Consider the following 20,710-nt stretch of genomic DNA (forward strand, 5'->3'; position numbering starts at 1 on the left):
TAAGGCACGAGCTTGGGCAATGGCCATCTGGCAAAGACAGGGACCCGAGTGTTCTGACTTCAAGCTATTTATGGAGGAGATGCTTCGGGTCTTCGATCAGGCAGACATCAGTAAAGATGCAGCCAGGAAGCTCATGTCTGTCCGACAGGAGGGGAGCGTTGCAGACTACGCCATCTCGTTCCGGACCCTCGCAGCAGTACGTGGATGGAACGAGACTGTTCAGTTCAGTTTAAGTTTATTGTCCCCTAAGGAGGGGAAACTTGTCTTGCAGCAGGTAAACATACAGATAACACAACAGATAACAAGCAGACTGCCCTGGTGTTAGCCTTCCACCATGGTCTGTCTGACCCCATCAAAGACGGTCTGGCTTCTATCGGATGCCCAAGTGACCTCGAAACGCTGATCTCACATTCTACTCGCCTTGACAACAGGATGAGAGAACGCCGCCAATTCCTGAGCCTCCCCGGCCTCCCTGCCTCTACCTGGAGCCCGTCTACCTCCTCCAGTGATTGTCCAGAGCCCATGCAAGTTGGCTGTACTCGTCTCTCCGTAGCCGAGAGGGAGCGCAGAAGGAGGGACAAGTGCTGCATCTACTGTGGCAAGCCTGGTCACTTCTGAGCATCATGTCCCGAGCTCTTGGGAAAAGGACCGCCCCGTCCAGCCGAGGGAGGGTTGTGACGGGGCCTACCCTCTCTCCCGGACTCCCTGGCCAAGGAATCTACATCCTGGTCTCCATCTCCTGGGGTGAGTCCGTCCACTCTTGTCAAGCCTTGTTAGACTCAGGGGCGGCTGGAAACTTTATGGATATCCACTTCGCCCAAAGCATCAATGTCCCGACTGCGCCTCTTGAAGTCCCACTGTCTGTGTCTGCCCTCGATGGCCAAGCGTTAGGTGATGGAAGAGTCACCAAAGTTACTTCTACAGTCTTCCTCCAGTCTCAAGGTCACAAGGAAGAAATATCCCTGCACCTGATTCCTTCACCTGAGTTCCCAGTTATTCTAGGTCTTCCTTGGCTTACCCGCCACAACCCTCATATAGACTGGGTCACTAGCCAGGTTGTGGAGTGGGGTCCTGCTTGCTATGCCTCTTGTCTGCTCTCTAGCTCTCCTGTGTCTCCTGCCAAGCCTCCTGATCTCACCGAGTTATCTCAAGTTCCCACAGAGTACTGGGATCTCAAGGAAGTTTTCAGTAAGAGCAGGGCCGCCGTTCTCCCTCCGCACCATGCCTATGACTGTGCCATCGACTTGCTCCCTGGGACTACCCCTCCTTGTGGCAGACTGTTTTCCCTCTCTCAGCCAGAACGCAAGGCCATGGAGGAGTACATCAAGGAGGCCTTGGCCTCTGGGTTCATTCGACCCTCCACCTCACCCGCTGGTGCCGGCTTCTTCTTTGTCGGCAAGAAGGATGGGGGGCTCCGGCCATGTATTGATTATAGGGGCCTGAACAAGATCACCATGCGCAACCGCTATCCCATTCCACTGATGTCCACAGCATTCGACCTGCTCCAAGGCGCCACCATCTTCACCAAGTTGGACTTACGGAACGCATACCATCTCGTCCATATCCGACAGGGAGACGAGTGGAAGACCGCCTTTAACACCCCGTCTGGGCACTACGAGTACCAGGTGATGCCCTTCGGACTCACCAACGCACCAGCTGTTTTTCAGGCCCTTTTCAACGACGTCTTGAGGGATATGATTCATCAATACGTTTTCGTCTACCTCGACGACATCCTGATATTCTCCAAGACCTTACAGGAGCACCGCCACCATGTCCGCCAAGTCCTCCAGAGACTTTTACAGAATAATCTGTTTGCTAAAGCCCAGAAATGCGAGTTTCATGTCCCCGAGGTCTCCTTCCTGGGATTTATCGTACGAACGGGGCAACTCCAAATGGACCCAGCCAAGACCCTGGCCGTCCGGGACTGGCCTACTCCCAAGTCCGTTAAGGAGGTTCAGCGGTTCTTAGGATTCGCTAACTTCTACCACAAGTTCATCAGGAACTTCAGCTCCGTAGCAGCACCTATGTCGGACCTCACCAAAAGGACTGGTGGTTCCTATGTCTGGTCCCCTCAGGCGGAAAAGGTGTTTAATGACCTCAAACACCGCTTTTGCACGGCATCTATTCTGGTTCTTCCGGACACCTCCCAACCATTCATCGTGGAGGTGGACGCCTCGGACAGTGGTGTCGGCACGGTGCTCTCTCAACGCTCGGAAGGGAAGCTGCACCCCTGTGCTTACTTCTCCCACTGCCTGAGCCCTGCGGAGTCCCGCTATGATGTGGGGGATCGGGAACTGCTAGCGGTTAAACGAGCCCTTGAGGAGTGGAGGCACTGGCTGGAGGGTGCGCAACATCCATTCCTGGTGTGGACGGACCATAAGAACCTGGAGTACCTCCAGCAAGCCAAGAGGCTGAACCCACGACAGGCTAGGTGGGCTTTGTTTTTCAGCCGTTTCAATTTCACCCTATCATACCGCCCGGGCTCTAAGAACACCAAACCGGACGCGCTCTCCAGGCTGTTCTCACCCAACAACAGGGAAAGTGAAGTTGGGCCTATCATCCCTGTATCCCGGATTGTGGCTCCTGTCCGCTGGGGTATTGAGGAGACCGTTTGACAAGCTCAACGCCGGGACCCTGATCCTGGGATGGGGCCACCGGGCCTCCTGTACGTCCCTCGTCAAGCCCGGGCCAAGGTTCTCCAGTGGGGTCACTCTTCCCCTCTCACCGCCCACCCAGGAGCTCGGAGGACCCTGGACTTCCTGAAAAGACGCTTCTGGTGGCCTAACATGGAGAAGGAAGTAAGGTCATTCGTCCTGTCCTGTGAGGTCTGCACCAGAACCAAGAACCCGTGGCAGCGTCCCCAGGGTCTCCTGCATCCTCTGCCTATTCCCCGGCGTCCCTGGTCCCATGTGGTGGTCGACTTCATCACGGGTCTCCCTGAGTCTCAAGGTAACACTGTCATTTTGGTCATTGTGGACAGATTCTCCAAGGCCTGCCGCTTTATACCACTGTGCAAACTCCCTTCTGCCCTTGACACTGCTAAATTGCTATTTAATCACATCTTCCGAGTCTTTGGTCTTCCACAGGACATTGTCTCTGACCGGGGGCCCCAGTTCTCCTCCCGAGTGTGGCACGGCTTCTGCAAGCTCATCAGGGCCACTGCCAGCCTCTCCTCTGGGTTCCACCCCCAGTCCAATGCCCAGACGGAGAGGCTCAATCAAGACCTGGAAACCACCCTGCAAGGCCTGGCTATGGATAACCCGACATTGTGGAGCACCTGGCTGCCATGGGCTGAGTACGCCCACAACACCCTGCAGTCATCGGCCACCAAGCTGTCGCCGTTCCAGTGCCAATTCGGGTTCCAGCCACCTCTGTTCCCGGACCAGGAGGAGGACGCTGGGGTGCCCTCGGTCAACCAATACGTGAGACGGTGTTGCAAGACCTGGAGCAAGGTCAGGAGGACACTCATCCAGACCTCCAGTACCAACCAGACTCAGGCCAACCGCCATAGGAGACCTGCCCACACTTTCCACCCTGGACAGTGGGTTTGGCTGTCCACCAAGGACCTTCCTCTGTGGGTGGAGAACCGCAAGCTTGCTCCTCGCTACATTGGCCCCTTCAAGGTTGTACGCAGAGTTAACCCTGTCTCCTACCGGCTCCAGTTACCACGTACGCTAAGGATTAACCCCACATTCCATGTTTCCCTGTTGTGGCCCATACTGACGTCCACGTATGCCCCTGCCCCTAGGAACCCCCCGCCCCCCCGCATCTTCCAGGGTCAGACTGCTTTCACCGTGCGCTGCCTGCTGGACTCCCGCCAGGTTCGCGGGGGTCTCCAATATCTTGTGGACTGGGAGGGCTATGGCCCTGAGGAACGCTGCTGGGTCCCAGCTCGGGACATACTAGACAAAGAACTTTGTTGGGACTTCCATTCGGCCCATCCTGATCGTCCTGGGAACGTCAGGAGATGCTCCTGGGGGGGGGGGGGGGGGGGGGGGGTCCTGTTAGGACTGGGACTGTTTTGGCCTCTAGAGGCCGCTGTTATTTCCTTTTCTGGTCATGTTTGTTTTGGCCTCTAGAGGTCACCACTGTGTTCTGTGTTTTGTTTTTGTCTTATTGCCTGTTTCCTGCCCCGCCCTGTCCTTAATTAGTTTGTGTATTTATACCCCTGAGTTCAGTCCTCTTGTCACGGAGTCTTTGTGCTGTTATGTTTAGCTCCAGTTTCCTCTGCACCGTGTTCCTTGCCTTTGTCTTTTTGGTTTTGCACTTTGCTTTTCTTTTTGGACTTTTGGGATTTACTGTTTTTTGGATCTTCTGAGTGTTTGCATTTTTGCCTTTTCTTTTCTTATTTTTGGACTTTGTACTTTTGGATATTTTTTATTTTCCCTTTATCTTCTGAGCTTTTGGATTACTTTTGTTTTTTGCCGTGGATTGTATATATTGTAAATAAACCTTTTGATACTTTTCTACTTCCGCCTCACGCCTCTGCATTTAAGTCATCCCCCTGGTGGCCTAGTGGGGGTTTGCTGGATTGGCAAACCAGGTTCGAATCCCAGCAAAACCCTAACAAAGTGACTCCTATCTCAAGGCAGTACAAGAGGAAGATGATGTTGAGAATTATGAGATTGAAATTCGGCAGAGTATATATCTGGCTGCAATGGCTTCTATTCCTAAAAGTACAGGTAAAAGTGTGAGGAAAGCTGTACCATGGTGGAATGAGACATGTGCTGAAGCCATAAAGAACAGAAATCGAGCTTTTAGAGTGCTGAAAAGAACTCATAATTTTCAACATCTAATTGATTATAAACAGCTTCAGGTAGTGGTGAGAAGAACTATAAGGCAGATGAAAAGGACATACTGGAGGGAGTACTGTAGCTCTATTGGGAGTACAACTTCCATTGAGCAAGTATGGGGGATGATCAAGAGAATGGAAGGCAATAGAAGAGACTGGTCCTATCCTATCCTTTCTGATGGAGAACAGGTGGCAGTATCAAATGCAGAGAAAGCAGAAATGATGGTGAAATCATTGAGTAAAGTACATAGCTCCTATAATCTGTCTGAAGAGGAGAAGAAGGGCAGGGCAGAAACAAAGGAGACATATGCTGAAGTTATAATAAGAAAGGAAAAAGTCCAAGATAAGTATAATGTTCCATTCACTCTAGAAGAGCTAAAAGCGGCACTGTCTAAATGTAAGAAGTCAGCACCAGGAAAGGATGAAGTCTGCTATACCATGCTAAGACACTTAAGTGATGAGGGACTTCAGAGGCTTCTAAATTTATATAACAAAGTATGGGAGGAGGGCAGAATTCCCTCAGGGTGGAAGGAGGCAGTTATCATCCCCATCAAAAAAACAGGGAAGGATGCCAGTAACCCAGTAAACTACAGGCCAATAGCTTTAACATCCCATGTTGGCAAATTAATGGAGAGACTGATTAATGGAAGAATGATGCATTATGTTGAAGAAAGAGGGCTGATGGCCAACTACCAAAGTGGGTTTAGGAAAGGGAGAGGCACTACTGACTCAATACTGTGCTTAGAGAATGAGATAAGGAAAGCTCAGATAAGCAAAGAGACTGTTGTGGCGATATTCTTAGATGTTGAGAAAGCATATGGCATGTTGTGGGTAGAAGGCCTTTTAATTAAAATCCATACAATGGGAAAAAGTGGAAGTATGTTTAACTGGGTAATGGACTTCCTAAGTGGGAGAAGTATTCAGGTAAAAATCTGATCAGAAATATCAAGGAAGTGTATAGTAGAAAATGGTACCCCTCAAGGTAGTGTAATAAGCCCTTTACTGTTCAATATCATGATTAATGATATTTTTTCAGAAATTCACCCAGGGATTGGAAAATCACTGTTTGCAGATGATGGAAGTCTATGGAAAAGGGGGGAAAATGTTAATTTTATTGTGAGAAAAATGCAAGAAGGTGTAACTCAAGTACAAGGTTGGGGAAGGAAGTGGGGCTTTAGATTCTCTATTGGAAAGTCCAAAATCATGTTCTTTACAAGGAAGAAGATTGGAGAGAATATAAAAGTGTCCCTTTATGGCAAGGATCTGGAAAAGGTGGAAAACTTTAAGTTCTTGGGAGTATTTTTTGATTCAAGACTAAATGGAGGCACCATATAGGGAGAGTGACTAACAGGTGTAAAAAGCTCAAGAACTTAATGAGATGTCTTGCTGGAACCGAATGGGGAGCAAGTATGGCCTCTTTAAAACAAATTTATGTATACCTGATAAGGTCAAGAATGGAGTATGGTAGCTTGGCATATGGATCTGCTTCTAAATCAGTTCTGTCCTGGCTAGATGAAGTTCAATCTAAAGCTCTTAGGATATGCACAGGAGCTGTGAGGTCAGCTCCTGTGTGTGCGCTCCTAGTTGAAGCAGGAGAAATGCCACTTAGTCTCCGCCAGAAGCAACTGCAGGCTAATTACTTTGTAAGTATGAAGGGTCAAACAGATAATCATCCAGTTAAAGCAGTGAGTCAGCCAAGCTGGGAGAGAGAGGTGGCAGAATTGTCAAGCTATGGGTGGTCAAGTGACATTATAGCTGAGGAACTGGCAGTACATGACAAAGTTTTCTGTCCTGTTGTGTTGTGGCCTACTGTTCCTTTGTGGCAGCTGGAGGTACCCAAAGTTGATTTAGATCTACTTGAGTTTAAAGCAGAGAATAACACTGGGGATCTAGTTAGCACATTTCAAATCCAGGTAGCAGAAAGATACCAAGACCACATTTTAATCTTTACCGATGGGTCAAAGGACCCAGAGACAGACGCTACTGGTGCAGCTTTTATTGTCCAAGGATGGAACATTAGCTCATTCAAGAGAACATCAGATTTCCTGAGTGTGTTCACAGTAGAATTGTATGCTATTCTAATGGCAGTACAGTGGACAACTCAGATAAATAATCAGAAAGTACTGGTGTGCAGTGACTCTGTATCAGCTGTGCATAGTATTGGGACAGGCTCATCCAGGAGTCGGCAAGACCTAATTTATGACATCCTTCTGGCTATTAGAGAAGTGGCGAGGAAAGGGATTGAGGTGTCATTGATGTGGGTTCCTGCACATATTGGTATTCCAACAAATGAGAAAGTGGATAGGCTAGCAAAAAAAGCAGTGAAAAAAGAAAATATTGACATCAATGTTAGTCTTTCCAAAGCGGGAGGCAAGTGCATTGTCTGGAAACAAGTAAACCTAAAGTGGCAGCAGTGCTGGGAACAAGAGAGCAAGGGGAGACATTTATTCTCATTAACTAGCAGAGTGACTGATTCAGTAAACTGTAAAAGAGGAGGGTGGAAAAGGAAGGATGAAGTCACTATTTCTAGGCTGAGAATTGGACATACTTACCTCAACAGTACTCTCTTCCTGCTACGAAAACATCAGGATGTTCTGTGCCTAGAATGTCAACAGCTTGAGACAGTGCATCATGTTCTTATTGCCTGTGAGAAATACAGTAGAGAAAGACAAGAACTTTTTACAGAACTCAGGAAAGTGGGCATGAAAGAAGTGTCAGTGGGAACAATTTTAGAAATGGGATCAACTGGGAAGGGAAAGTGTTGGCTTTTAAAATATCTAAAGGACACAGGACTCCTTCAATAAAAAGGCACAGTCTCAAGCTAAAAGAGTAATAAGGGAAACTAAGAGGAATTACTGGAGGAGTTTCTGTAATACTATTGGATCAGAAGTTAAGGTCACTGAGGTATGGGGAATGATCAGAAAGATGGGAGGAATAAGAAGGGATTTCTTTTTTACCAGTAATTAAAGATAGTGATGGTGAAGCAGTAAATAATGATGAAAAAGCAGAGATGCTTGCTAGGGCCTTTGTTAAAGTGCATAGCTCTAAAAACTTATCAAATGAAGAGTTACTATGGAGAACAAAAATGATTGAAGATAATGGAAACTTATTAGGAAAGAAAGATACAAGTGAGAGTGCACTTGATAGGAATTTTATATTATTTGAACTGAAAAGAGCATTAGTGGGTGTTAAAAATACGTCTCCAGGTAAAGATAGAATTTGTTATAAAATGATTGAACAATTATCTGATGTGGCTAAAAGTGTGATTTTAAAGTTATATAATAAAATTTGGGAGCAAGGTAAGCTGCCCTCTAGTTGGAAACATTCAGTAGTGGTACCTATAGCTAAACCAGGTAAAGATAAAGCAGAGGTCAAAAGCTATAGGCCTATAGCACTAACTTCCAAGCTTTGCAAGTTGATGGAAAGGATGATAACTAAGAGGTTAGTATATGAGATTGAAAAAAGAAGTATTTTCTCTCTACATCAAAGTGGTTTTAGAAATGGCCGTACTACTATGGATCCAATAATCTGCCTAGAAAATGAAATTAGGAAAGCTCAAGCAAACAAGGAGTCAGTCTTGGCAACGTTCTTTGATATTGAAAAAGCATGATATGCTCTGGAAAGAGGGTCTTTTACTTAAGTTGAATAAAATGGGAATAGAAGGTAAAATGTTCAATTGGATTAGAGATTTTTAAAGGAATAGAACTATAGAAGTAAGAGTTGGAGCGAGCCATTCAAATATCTACTCTATAGAAAATGGTACCCCACAGGGTAGCGTTTGCAGCCCAATTCTCATCTCATTATCTCTAGCCGCTTTATCCTTCTACAGGGTCGCAGGCAAGCTGGAGCCTATCCCAGCTGACTACGGGCGAAGGGTACACCCTGGACAAGTCGCCAGGTCATCACAGGGCCGACACATAGACACAGACAACCATTCACACTCACACCTACGGTCAATTTAGAGTCACCAGTTAACCTAACCTGCATGGCTTTGGACTGTGGGGGAAACCGGAGCACCCGGAGGAAACCCACGCGGACACGGGGAGAACATGCAAACTCCACACAGAAAGGCCCTCGCCGGCCCCGGGGCTCGAACCCAGGACCTTCTTGCTGTGAGGCGACAGCGCTAACCACTACACCACCGTGCCGCCCCAGCCCAAGTCTATTTAATATAAATGATGAATGATGTTTTTAACAATATTGACTCCAGAATCAGTAGAGCACTTTATGCAGATGATGGGGCACTGTGGGTGAGAGGCCGAAATTCTGATAGTCTGAGGAACAGAATGCAAATAGCTATAAACGACTCGAGGTTGAAAGATGGTCACATGAGTGGGGGTTTCATTTATCTGTTGAAAAGACACAAGTTATATGTTTCTCAAAGAAAAGGGTTAACCCTACAGTGGACCTCAGGTTATATGGGCAGCCACTCAAGCAAACGGATAATTTAAGATACCTTGGTGTATGGTTCGATATCAAACTTTCTTTTAAAGTTCATATTCAAAAGGTTATAGACAAATGTAAAAAGGGAATTAATATTCTGAAATGCTTAGCAGGGAATGACTGGGGGGCATCAAGCACATCCTTGAAAAGAATTTATAGTGCCCTAATCTGACCAGTATTGGATTATGGATGCATAGCATATAATTCAGCAGCCAAGTCTTCCTTGTTAGAGCTAAACAAGATACAAGCCAAAGCCCTCCGTACAATATATGCTGTGGTGCCTTCAGGACCTCTCCAGTCCCAGCACTTCAGGTGGAAGCAGGGGAGATGCCACTGGACCTCAGGTGACTGAAATTATCAGTGTCATACTGGCTAAACCTACAGGGTCATGAAGATAATCACCCAACCAAACAGGTACTAAGGGAATGCTGGGAGTATGGTCGACCCATACGCAGTTTTGGGTGGGATGGTAATCAGCAGGCAGATCAATTGGGGATCAGTGACATTCCTCTTTGCAAAACAATTACAAGGTCAATCATTCCCCCTTGGCTATTTTATTTCCCTATTGTAAATTTGGAAACTAAGGAGATTGCAAAATCCAGAGGTTTTTATCAGAATGTACAGTAGTATTTAGAAGTAATGTATGATGATACGACACAGAGATGCTTCTAAAGATGAAACTGGTAAGACAGGAGCAGCAGTATTCATCCCCAGCTACAATATAAGTATTGGGAAAAGGACGTCAGATCACTTGTCAATTTTTTCAGCAGAAATGATGGCTATTATACTGACCCTGCAGTGGGTGGAGGAGGTGAAGCCTAGTAAGGCAGTTATTTGTTCAGATTCTATGTCTTCCTTAAATAGTATCCAGAGTGGAAAATCTACATGCCGACAAGACCTCTTAGATGAAATTAACCACCTCATATTTAAGATAAATCAACATAAAACTTTTATTCAGTTCACATGGGTTCCAGCTCATAAGGGGTTGAGGGTAATGAGAGAGTGGATAAAATGGCCAAAGAGGCCATCAAGGCAAATGAGGTTGAGTTAGAAGTCCCATTAAGCAAGGCAGAAATTAAAGTAATAATTAAAGACAACATCAACAAAATGTGGCAGGAGAAATGGAATACAGCGGAGAAAGGAAGGCATCTATATAATTTACAAAAGGAGGTGGTGTTTAGAAGGGGCGGTGAACTGAAACGACAGGAGGAGGTTTGGCTGACTAGGCTGAGGATAGGGCACACAAGTCTAAATAGTGGGTTGTATACAATAGGGAAACATCATTCTGGGGCCTGTGCATACTGTGGAGAAATAGAAAAGGTTGAGCATGTTCTTATACACTGTACACAGTATTCCAGTGAAAGAGAGAAGATGGGGAGGGCATTGAGAAAACCTGTAACTATAGACAACTTAAGTCAGCCATTCACACAATCAGCAGTAACAGCTCTAACACAGTATTTAAAGGACGCTCGAAAACGACAAATCAAAATACAAAAAAAGTCAATTTTATTAGACTGGCAAACAAATTATTCGTGTAATCGTGCAAAATATCAGTCTATTACAATTCAGAAACCTTTTATTTTTGTTCCGCGTCTTTCTCAGTTTTGTTTGACGTAATTTATTTTGGTTACGATTCCAGCTTTCTCGTTTGCGCTCCCTGACTTTTTGCTTGCAGTTTTGGCACAAACTTCCCGTGTGGGTGGGCTGTCCAGGAATGCATTCCCATTGGCTAACTTGTGTTTGACTGACAGCTACGCTCAGCCATTCCCTACTCGGATTCTGGCGGACTGTTTGACGAGTGACCGATCCGTTGACGGTAAACAAGGATCGAGTGGACTTCAGTGGCGACTATGATATTGGATTAATTCAACAAAGTGTAAATTCAGTAAAATAGTCGCCACTGAAGTCCACTCGATCTTTGTTTACCTTGTTTACCGTCAATGGATCGGTCACTCGTCAAACAGTCCGCCAGAATCCGAGTAGGGAATGGCTGAGCGTAGCTGTCAGTCAAACACAAGTTAGCCAATGGGAATGCATTCCTGGACAGCCCACCCACACGTGAAGTTTGTGCCAAAACTGCAAGCAAAAAGTCAGGGAGCGCAAACGAGAAAGCTGGAATCGCAACCAAAATAAATTACGTCAAACAAAACTGAGAAAGACGCGGAACAAAAATAAAAGGTTTCTGAATTGTAATAGACTGATATTTTGCACGATTACACGAATAATTTGTTTGCCAGTCTAAAAAAATTGACTTTTTTGTTTTTTTGTATTTTGATTTGTCGTTTTTGTTTGATATTTCAAAAGTATTGTATGAACATTCTGGCACAAAATTGATTCCATAAACTAGCAAACAGAATTTAGGTGTTTTTTTTTTGTTATAATCAGTCTGCAATTTAATATCCCTTGAGATCACACCTCAGCCCGGTAGATGGCGGTAATACACATCGATTGTTAACCGCCAATAAATCGACAGAAGAAGAAGAAGACCTCCTTCAGAGAATCTAGTGTAATAATGGAATGACACTGTAGGTGGCAGCAATGCAACAAACTGGATGCCAGCTGCCATAAAACGCCATAGAAGAAGAACTATTTGCTGTAGGAACATACAACCTTGAGGTAATGTTTCCACCCGACTACTTTTCAGGATCGGACCGGTGAAAACAGCAAGGATGGAAGTGTGAGAAGCGATTTTTAAAATAACTATAAATGAACTATTTAAACATGTTTATCATTTCTATGTTTTGTGCAGATGTTACCTAGCTGGTTGAATACACTGGTGTGTTGGCAACATGTTAAAATGGTGGAAAAGAGAAGTTTATAATTTTAACTCTACATGTTGGGTGACAACAGCGGTAGAACATCAGATGTTTCCGAATGGCAGCTTTGCCCTGAACCCCACCTTTGTGAAATTCAACACGTGCAGGTTTTGCTCAGTGAATGTTGTAATGTTTGTGTATTTAGCAACTATCCTGTAAAGTTCTCCTCTGTCCCTGACAGTGAACTTCGATAGTGGCCACCTCTTTAGTTCTCTAATGTTGCTTTGAAATCTCACATCAGTGTTTAATTGTCAGTCCTCTTTTAGTTTTAAGTTTGTAGCAGATACATACATACTTTGCAGTCCATTTAATATAGAACATCTGTGCAGTCGTTTGTAACTGCAAATGCTGGTGAAATGTATTATGTTTGTCCAACTTTCAGTATGCTAGAAAAAAACCTTTTATATTTTAACCAAGTTCATGCAGAGAAGTGACTCGAGCTGTTCATACTTCACAAATTAATAATCTATCATGGCTGCATTGCAGGAGGGATGCTAACGCTGCTATGCTCAGCAATTATGAGGTCAGTAAAGATTCCCTGAACCATATTTATACTGTTATATAATGCCACAATCAATACTAAATCGTATGTGATTATTTTTCATGTATGTTTAAAGATAATGTTACTCGGGCATGTTGGTCCACTGTGTGTTTGTGTGTATTGATAATACTAGGTGTATCAGCTGCTGATGGAGCTGAAAGAGAAGAGGAAAGAGAGCGTTAAAAACAAGCACAGCACTGGGCAGCAGAACCTTAACACTATAATGTATGAGGTTCGTGATATAACCATTGGCAAATGAATCCCATTGATGCCTCAGCAGTTTCATGAACAGTTCAGTGCTTCCAACTTACCCCAGATAAGGTTGATCAACCAAAATATTTTTGATGATTCCTGTTCTTGGCTGACAAGCGTGAATTCCAGTGTGCCTGTCTGCTGTTGTAACCCATCTGCCTCAAAGTTCGACATTTTCTGTGTTCAGAGATGCTTTTCTGTTCACTGTAGTTGTAAAGAATGGTGAATTGAGTTCCTATAGTCTTCCTGTCAGCTCAAACTAGTCTGGCCACCCTCTGACCTCCCTCATCAACAAGGAGTTTCTGTCCACAGAACTGCTGTTCACTGAATGTTTTTTTGTTCTTCACACCATTCTGCGTAAACTCTAGAGACAGTTGTGCAGGAATTAATATTCAGGGGATCATCAGTTTCAGAAATACTCAATCCTCGCAACAACAACCGTTCCACAGTCAATGTCTCACACACACACTGAAGAAATACCTCTTCACTGAGCACTTAAATGGGGCTAATCTACTTTTTAAAAAAATCCTTTGACTTGTGGGTTTTTCTTGCTGGTATACTCGCTCAGTTTAAGCTTGATGGTATTCTTAGACCCTTAGTTGTTGAAGTAGCTGGCAGATATTTTTAATGGCGATTATAAAGTTCCTTTTCAAGCCACTCTGGCTAAGGGCATCTGCTAAATGCTGTGAATGGAAATGAATAGTATTATAATGAGAGACTTTGGATTTTTTTTTCTAACATTATTTATCTTCAGTGTTTGAATTGAGAACCAAGATGACGATGCTTATAACAGAGTATGTGTATACTTTAATATAAAATAAAGTTGTTCAGCTTCTTTGATTTTGATTTACATTTGTCTTTTCTTGAATAGACACTTAAGTATCTCTCCAAGACACCATGTGTTCATCAGAGTCCTGAGATAGTGAAAGACTTCTTAAGTGCGATGCTTCCACACAAACTCACCAAGTGAGTACAGCAACTCCTGTTGTTTACAACTTAATTGTCCACACTATGCTTGGTTTTGAATGGGAATTTGTAGTTTCAAAATGGCTCTACAGCAAGATTTAGCTGCATGTCATCACTAATTACTGAGTGGTTTGTCTGCCCTCTGCTGAGGAGTTCTGTAATTTGCACTGCCTGATATGGCACAAGGGTCATGTGATATGGTCCAGCTCATGTTCTGTGGGTTGCACATGAGTATTAATTAGTATTATAGGATTCAAAGACAAAGGATTTTTAAATACAAAAATAAATGGCTTCATAGGAGACACTGAGATGTTTCTTACATTGTATTATATTGCTGTATTTTGTTTTCTTTTTAATGAATAGTTATTTTATATGAGTAGAAATTTCTCCAATAGTGTTTTCCTTCAGCATATGAGGTTTACTAAGGCATACATGTGTGGAATAAGGTATGTACAATCATATAAGCCGATATACTAGTTTTTACAAGAATTATACATTTAAAAAATAAAATAGGACTATATTTTGATATCCCTTTATTTAATCATTATACAGTACTGTGAAAGTTTATGGCACATGTAAAGAAATGCCATAGAGTGAAGATTCTTGAAATGAAATGTTTCTACATTTAAAAAAAAATACTATAGGGGCGTCATGGCTCAGGTGGCTAAGGCGTCATACCATAAATCCGGGGACCCGGGTTCGATTCTGACCCGAAGTCATTTCCCGATCCCTCCCTGTCTCTCTCTCCCACTCATTTCCTGTCCTGTCTCTACACTGTCCTATCCAATAAAGGTGAAAAAAGCCCAAAAAAATCTTTAAAAAAAAAATACTATAAAGGATCAGTAAACAGTAATAAATTAAAGTCAGTATTTGATATTAGACAATCCTTTGCTTTAAAAAAAACCCCCCAATATTAGTCTCAGGTATGATTAGTGCAGGTTTGTAAGGAAATGAGCTGTAGGTTTTACTGAGCATCTTGCAGAACCAGCCACATTCTTCTGGACACTTTGACTGTCACACTTGCTTCTTAATTTTGAAGCAAAACCCAGTAGCCTTCATTGTGTTTTTGTCTGAAAAGTGCCCTTTTATGTAATATGCTGCTTTCTTTACCGAAATACATTTTAATTTTGTGCTAGAAAACTGGAAATCTAAAATGTTTTTGGACTGACTCGATACTATAGAACAAAGTTTGTACTAAAAATGAAGTGCCTAAGCCTTTTGCCTAGTACTGGTTATTTTAAATTTCATCAGTGCTAATGTTTATGGTTTAGCTGTAGCATTTCTGAATTTTTGATCCCTTGCTATAGCAATACAAGACACTTCTGCTTTTTCAGTAATCAGATCATATCTGAGTAAAACTGGCCAGTTCACTGAAGGTCAAAGGATGTGGGATGTATATGCATTTGTGTAGTGGTTACTTTGACTTTATCTAACTTTACCTGACTCTTATCTGGTGAATCTTGAGTCGTGAGAATTCACAAGCTTCTTTCTAGTGAGCCAGTAGAAAACACAAAGGTAGGACTGCAGTATGTGGACTTTTGCCTCACTGCTTTCTTACTGTTCCTTGGTGCAGATTTTGAAAACAAATGCCGTCTCATTCTGTTTCATTTTGGTTCGTGTTCTCTCTCTCTCCCTTCTAGTGTTTTCTGGTTAGCAAAAGTTGGCACCTCTGTTTTCACATTTTTGACTGTCTTGTGGATTCTTGTTGGACTGTACTGTGAGATATATGAAGCCTTTTTTAGTCTTTAAAATATGTCTGTCTGTCTATGACACATGACTATGCAACCTGTTTTGCTTTTGACCTCAGATTCAGTTTTTTTTTCCCCCCAAACACTAACCATTCTGCCTTGTCCTACATTTTCTCTCTCTTTGCAGAGCAGAGAAACTGCAGCTGCTGAACCACAGACCACAGACGGCTGTTGAGATCCAACTGGTCAGGCTTTGATTTGTTCTCTGCCTTGTAATTTGTGTCTTTTCTGACTCAGTCTGTCTCTGATGAGGATAGGTAGTCATGTTTCATGTACTGTATTTTGTAGACTATAAAACATGGGGTTTTCTTTTAGCCTTCTTGCAGCTGCTGCAACGTGTACAACAAAGTGATTATTTTTGTAGTAGACTAACATAGTTGTCTGGTTCTTTTATAAAATGTTAATGAAAACATTACAGCCAACTGCTACATGAATGTGGCAACTGAGGTACACTGGGAGTTACACCAAAAATTAGGTTGTTCAACTTGAAAGTGGCAGAATGGTTGGTCCATTGATTTTTACTACAGCATTGTCGAATGCTCGATTCTGATTGGTCAGAAGGTGCTGACGGTGTTGCTTTTCTATAATAGCAGTTCTGACAGTAGTTTCGGCTGGAAGTCAAATCACAGGTTTATGTTAATGTGCTCTTTCTGATGCATTTTCTTGTTTCTATAGTGACAACTTACACAGGGAGTTGTATGTATAAACTTTTTTTAAACTTGTATTTGGAAGCGTCTCCAGTGGTGTTAATGATTAGTAGCAGTCAGCGGTTTAACTACGTTTTATGACGTTGAAGAATCTTCAGGGCTTTATGCTTTTACAGGTTCTTGTTGGCATGACAGACTGCATTTTGGCTGGTGAGGGAAACTGTTTAGCATTATATAGTTTAAGTGATACCTGGAACTAATTTTTTTCACAGACATTCCATGGCAGGAAATGTGACTACAGATGTGGATAAATTTGTTGGTACACTTATAGCTCATTGTTTTCAATGCTTTATTCCTCCTGAAAAGTAATGAAATTAAAAGCAATTTTCTTATGTATACTTGCATGTAATTGGTATGTCATAGAGTAAAGCAAAGTGTGAAAAGAAATGATTTGTTATTCATTTTACAAAAATATCCTAAAATAGCCTGGACAGATTTGTTAGTACCCCTAGAAAAGATTTATAAATAATTGGATTTTAGTGATATTTCAAACTAATTTTTTAACCTTAATTAGTATCACAGGTGTCTTCAGTCTTTTAATTAATGATTCAGTCTATTTTTAAATGGAGAAACGTCATCATTTTGCCTTTTGGTATCATTGTGTGCATCACATTCAACATGGACCAGAGAAAGCAAAGGAGCAAGTTGTGTGAGGAGATCAGAAAGAAAATTATAGAGAAGCATGTTCAAGTTAAAGGCTTTAAGACCATCTCCAAGCAGCTTAATGTTCCTGTGACTAGAGTTGCAAATATTATTAAGAAGTTTAAATTCTATGGGACTGTAGCCAACCTTCCTGGGTGTGATTGCAAGAAGAAAATTGACCACAGATTGAACAGAAGGATAGTGCCAATGGTAGAAAAAGAGCCAAGGAGAACTTCCAAAGAGATAAAAGTTGAACTCTAGGGTTAAGGTACATCAATATCTGCTTACAACGTCCATCACTTTTTGAGTGACGGCAGGCTCAGTAGAAGAAGACCCAGGAGGACTCCGTTGTTGAAAGAAAAAGAAAAAAAAGCCAGACTGGAAATTTATTAAAATGCATATTGACAAGCGACAGTGCTTCTGGGAGTATGTTCTTTGGACAGATGAGACAAAATTCAAACTTGTTGGCAAGTCACATCAGCTCTGTCCACAGAAGAAAAAACTGAAGCTTTCAAAGAAAAGAACACCATACCTACTGTGAAACATGGAGGAGGCTTTTGCTGTGTCTGGCACGGGGTGCCTTGAACCTATGCAGGGCACAATGAAATCTCAAGACTGTCGAGGCATTCTGGAGCGAAACGTACAACCCAGTGTCGGAAAGCTCTGTCTCAGTCGCAGGTCATGGGCCCTCCAACAGGATAAAGACCCAAAACGCACAGATAAAGGCACCCAAGAATGATGAACAAAACATTGGACTATTCTGAAGTGGCCTTCTGTGAGCCCTGATCTGAATCCTATCGAACACCTCTGGAAAGAGCTGAAACACGCAGTGTGGAGAAGGCACCCTTCAAACCTGAGACAGCTAGAACAGTTTGCTCTGGAAGAGTGGGCCAAACTACCTGTTGGCAGATGCAGAAGTCTCATTGAGAGCTACAGAGATCGCTTGTTAGCAGTGAGTTGCTGCTAAAGGTTGTGCAACAAAATATTAAGTTAAGGGTACCATCATTTTTGTTCATACCATTTTTCATTTGTTTTATGTAAAATATTCAGTTGAATCAAAAGAAAAGTCTGATTTGGGTTAAGCATGATATAAACAATGATGAATGCCATTAACTTTTTTTTTTTTTTGTCAGTTTCAAGTTTATTTCAGAGATAGTGTTTTTGTTTTGTCCCCCCCCCCCCCCCCCCATGGAAGGGTACCAACAAATTTGTTCATGTCTGTAAATGAAGTATGACCTGTCATTCAGTAATAAATAATAAATGTTGTTACAAGAGGAATAAAACACTTCAAGACTTGCTGTTATTGGAAAGTATTTAAAGGTTCTGACTGCAAAGTTGAATTCTGGGCAAAATATTCTATTTCTGTTGCTGTTAGTTTTGAGATGTTTTGTTGCTGCTGCACACACGGTGTATCCTATGTGTAAATGTTTTGCTGAGATAAAATGCGTCCCATGTTTTACGATTCCAAGTGAGCAACAATACCATGTGACCACCGTGGGGCATTTGACCTACTTTTAACCAAAACAAGTTGGCGTGGGCAAACATGGCAGACTCCGCTCTCCTGCCAGCGGAAAAGGAAAGCTTGCCTAGTGAGTGCAACTGCAAGACAGAGCAAGATTTAGATGACGCATCATTTTTATGGACTGAAAAAAGATATATTCATCTTTTGTTTCATGGATCTATTTGCAAATGTCAACCACAAATTACATCCCTGCAACTCAAAACTCTGAGATCGATGCAGAATCATGTTTTCTGTGTGCCGCCATCTTGGTGTGATGCAGTTACATGGTTATGCTAATTAGTTAAAGCTCCTCACGTTTGGCTATTTCTGTAGGGCCATGCTGTTTACCTTAAGAGGTAGGAAAACAGTCCCAAAACGGAGAAAAGCAACCCTCAGCACATCGAAATAATCTCATCTCGTCCGCATGATATTGTTTTTGCGAGACATAGGAAAATTCCATGCATGGTTTAAAAAAAAATTAAATTTCTAATTACTTTGTAGTCAGCACCTTTAACTTTGGGGTTGAATAAGCAACTCTGCTTTGGCAACAGGCCGCATCACACCACCCCCTCATTGATTATTTTCCTATAATACTACACCCACAAATAGTTTAATACCTTATGTGACTCGCATAAAATTGACTGACAGGTAAATACTTTTTTCAGGTGGAATTTAGTGTGTGTGTCTTTACCTGTAATGAAGCTTATTTTCTGGAGGTACTTTTGGAACATACTTTTCTGGAATGTTCTATTTGAGGTCAATATGTTGATTATACCATTCCCCCCCCCAGATGGTAGAAGAGAGTGAAGAACGGTTGACCGAACAACAAATAGATGAGCTTATTCAGACTGTCACAGATATTCTTCCTGGAGATCCTCAGCAAGAAGGTGGTGCCACAGAAGACCCTGAAATGGACGCGAGCACAGATCAGTGATTTAAAAAAAAACATTTAAAAATCCAGAAATTCTTTACGTCATCATCAAACAGTTGTTTAAAACATCTGTTTATCCAAATGACCATGTACAGTATATTAGGTGTCTGAAGTTTTGACTGGAATAAGTAAGTAAGGAGAATTTGTAAAACCTGCAGAAGACATTATTTGGCTTAATTGTAACGTTTGTACATAAACCTATTGTAACTGAAGCCACATAGATCCATGTCAGCTTACAAATTGCCTTTATGCCTGCAACATTTTACATTCACTTTTTGCGTAACATTTTGCAGCTGAAGCTTGCAGCATGTTTACAAAGAGCAGGTTGGTATCAGTTCAGCATTGGCTGAGATGCAGAGTTTTGATATTGGTATCATATTGAAATGAAAATGGGGGAAAATAGCAACTTTGAATTTCATAAGCCACTTCATATGAGATTACTCAACAAAAATGCATGGTTTGAAACACCTTGCACAATGCTAAACCGTTGGTTGTAAGTTTATCTTGCTGAGCTCCGGTGCAAAAGTAAAAAAGGAACTTTGCACACCAAAAAGGGAAACTTGCGTATAACTAAGCTGTTGTTGAATCATTTTGAGTTTCATTACATTAATGAAAGTTTGTATTGCTTATACGTTCACTGTGATTAATTAAAGCTGGATCATTACATGCTGAGGAATATTTATTTGCTTCATTTCATTGGAAGTTTTTATGAGGTATTTGAAGGTTAAACTTGTTCAGTGTGTGGGCTCCCCCCCCCCCCCCCCCCCTTGTTTTTTGTACTGTGGTTTTGTTGAAACATTTTCAGCAGTACTCTAGTTGCTAAAACGGGTCGGGGCAAAAGAAAAAGTTAAGAGCTGCAAAGGTGTATTTCCCCTCCTACATATTTCCTGCATTTTTATGTGAATATATACACTACCGTTCAAAAGTCTGGGGTCACTTTGAAATGTCCTTATTTTTGAAAGAAAAGCACTGTTCTTTTCAATGAAGCTCACTTTAAACTAATCAGAAATACACTCTATACATTGCTAATGTGGTAAATGACTATTCTAGCTGCAAATGTCTGGTTTTTGGTGCAATTATAATATAATAATAGGTGTATAGAGGCCCATTTCCAGCAATTATCACTCCAGTGTTCTAATGGTACAATTGGTTTGCTCATTGCCTCAGAAGGCTAATGGATGATTAGAAAACCCTTGTACAATCATGTTAGCACAGCTGAAAACAGTTTAGCTCTTTAGAGAAGCTAAACTTTAGAGTTTCTGGAGCATCACATTTGTGGGGTCGATTAAATGATCAAAATGGCCAGAAAAATGTCTTGACTATATTTTCTATTCATTTTACAACTTATGGTGGTAAATAAAAGTGTGACTT

General features: G+C 42.4%; 1 protein-coding gene across 3 annotated transcripts; it reads left to right on the forward strand.

The window, feature by feature from the left end:
• Window positions 1-11,642: 11,642 nt before the first annotated feature.
• crcp (calcitonin gene-related peptide-receptor component protein) lies at window positions 11,643-20,011 on the forward strand. 3 transcript variants are annotated; one of them, XM_060936223.1, is made up of 6 exons: window positions 11,643-11,912; window positions 12,538-12,574; window positions 12,726-12,824; window positions 13,716-13,810; window positions 15,686-15,743; window positions 19,199-20,011. In XM_060936223.1, exons 1-6 carry the CDS (start codon window positions 11,905-11,907, stop codon window positions 19,340-19,342), a joined length of 441 nt encoding a protein of 146 aa, XP_060792206.1. In that variant the 5' UTR covers window positions 11,643-11,904; the 3' UTR covers window positions 19,343-20,011. The 3 variants fall into 3 exon arrangements, with proteins under 3 accessions (XP_060792206.1, XP_060792207.1, XP_060792205.1); XM_060936224.1 differs by having other exon boundaries at window positions 11,644-11,851; XM_060936222.1 differs by having other exon boundaries at window positions 11,860-12,158.
• The last annotated feature ends 699 nt before the right edge of the window (window positions 20,012-20,710 follow it).

The sequence above is a fragment of the Neoarius graeffei genome, chromosome 12 (genome assembly GCF_027579695.1).
Source record: "Neoarius graeffei isolate fNeoGra1 chromosome 12, fNeoGra1.pri, whole genome shotgun sequence".
NCBI lineage: Eukaryota > Metazoa > Chordata > Actinopteri > Siluriformes > Ariidae > Neoarius > Neoarius graeffei.

Bases quoted from the DNA above. Each gene is read 5' to 3' on its own strand.
- crcp (XM_060936222.1), top strand. From the start codon at position 12,025: ATGTTAAAATGGTGGAAAAGAGAAGTTTATAATTTTAACTCTACATGT. The intron at 12,575-12,725 runs GTCAGTAAAGAT...TGATAATACTAG, and splicing joins CTATGCTCAGCAATTATGAG to GTGTATCAGCTGCTGATGGA. The intron at 13,811-15,685 runs GTGAGTACAGCA...CTCTCTTTGCAG, and splicing joins CTTCCACACAAACTCACCAA to AGCAGAGAAACTGCAGCTGC.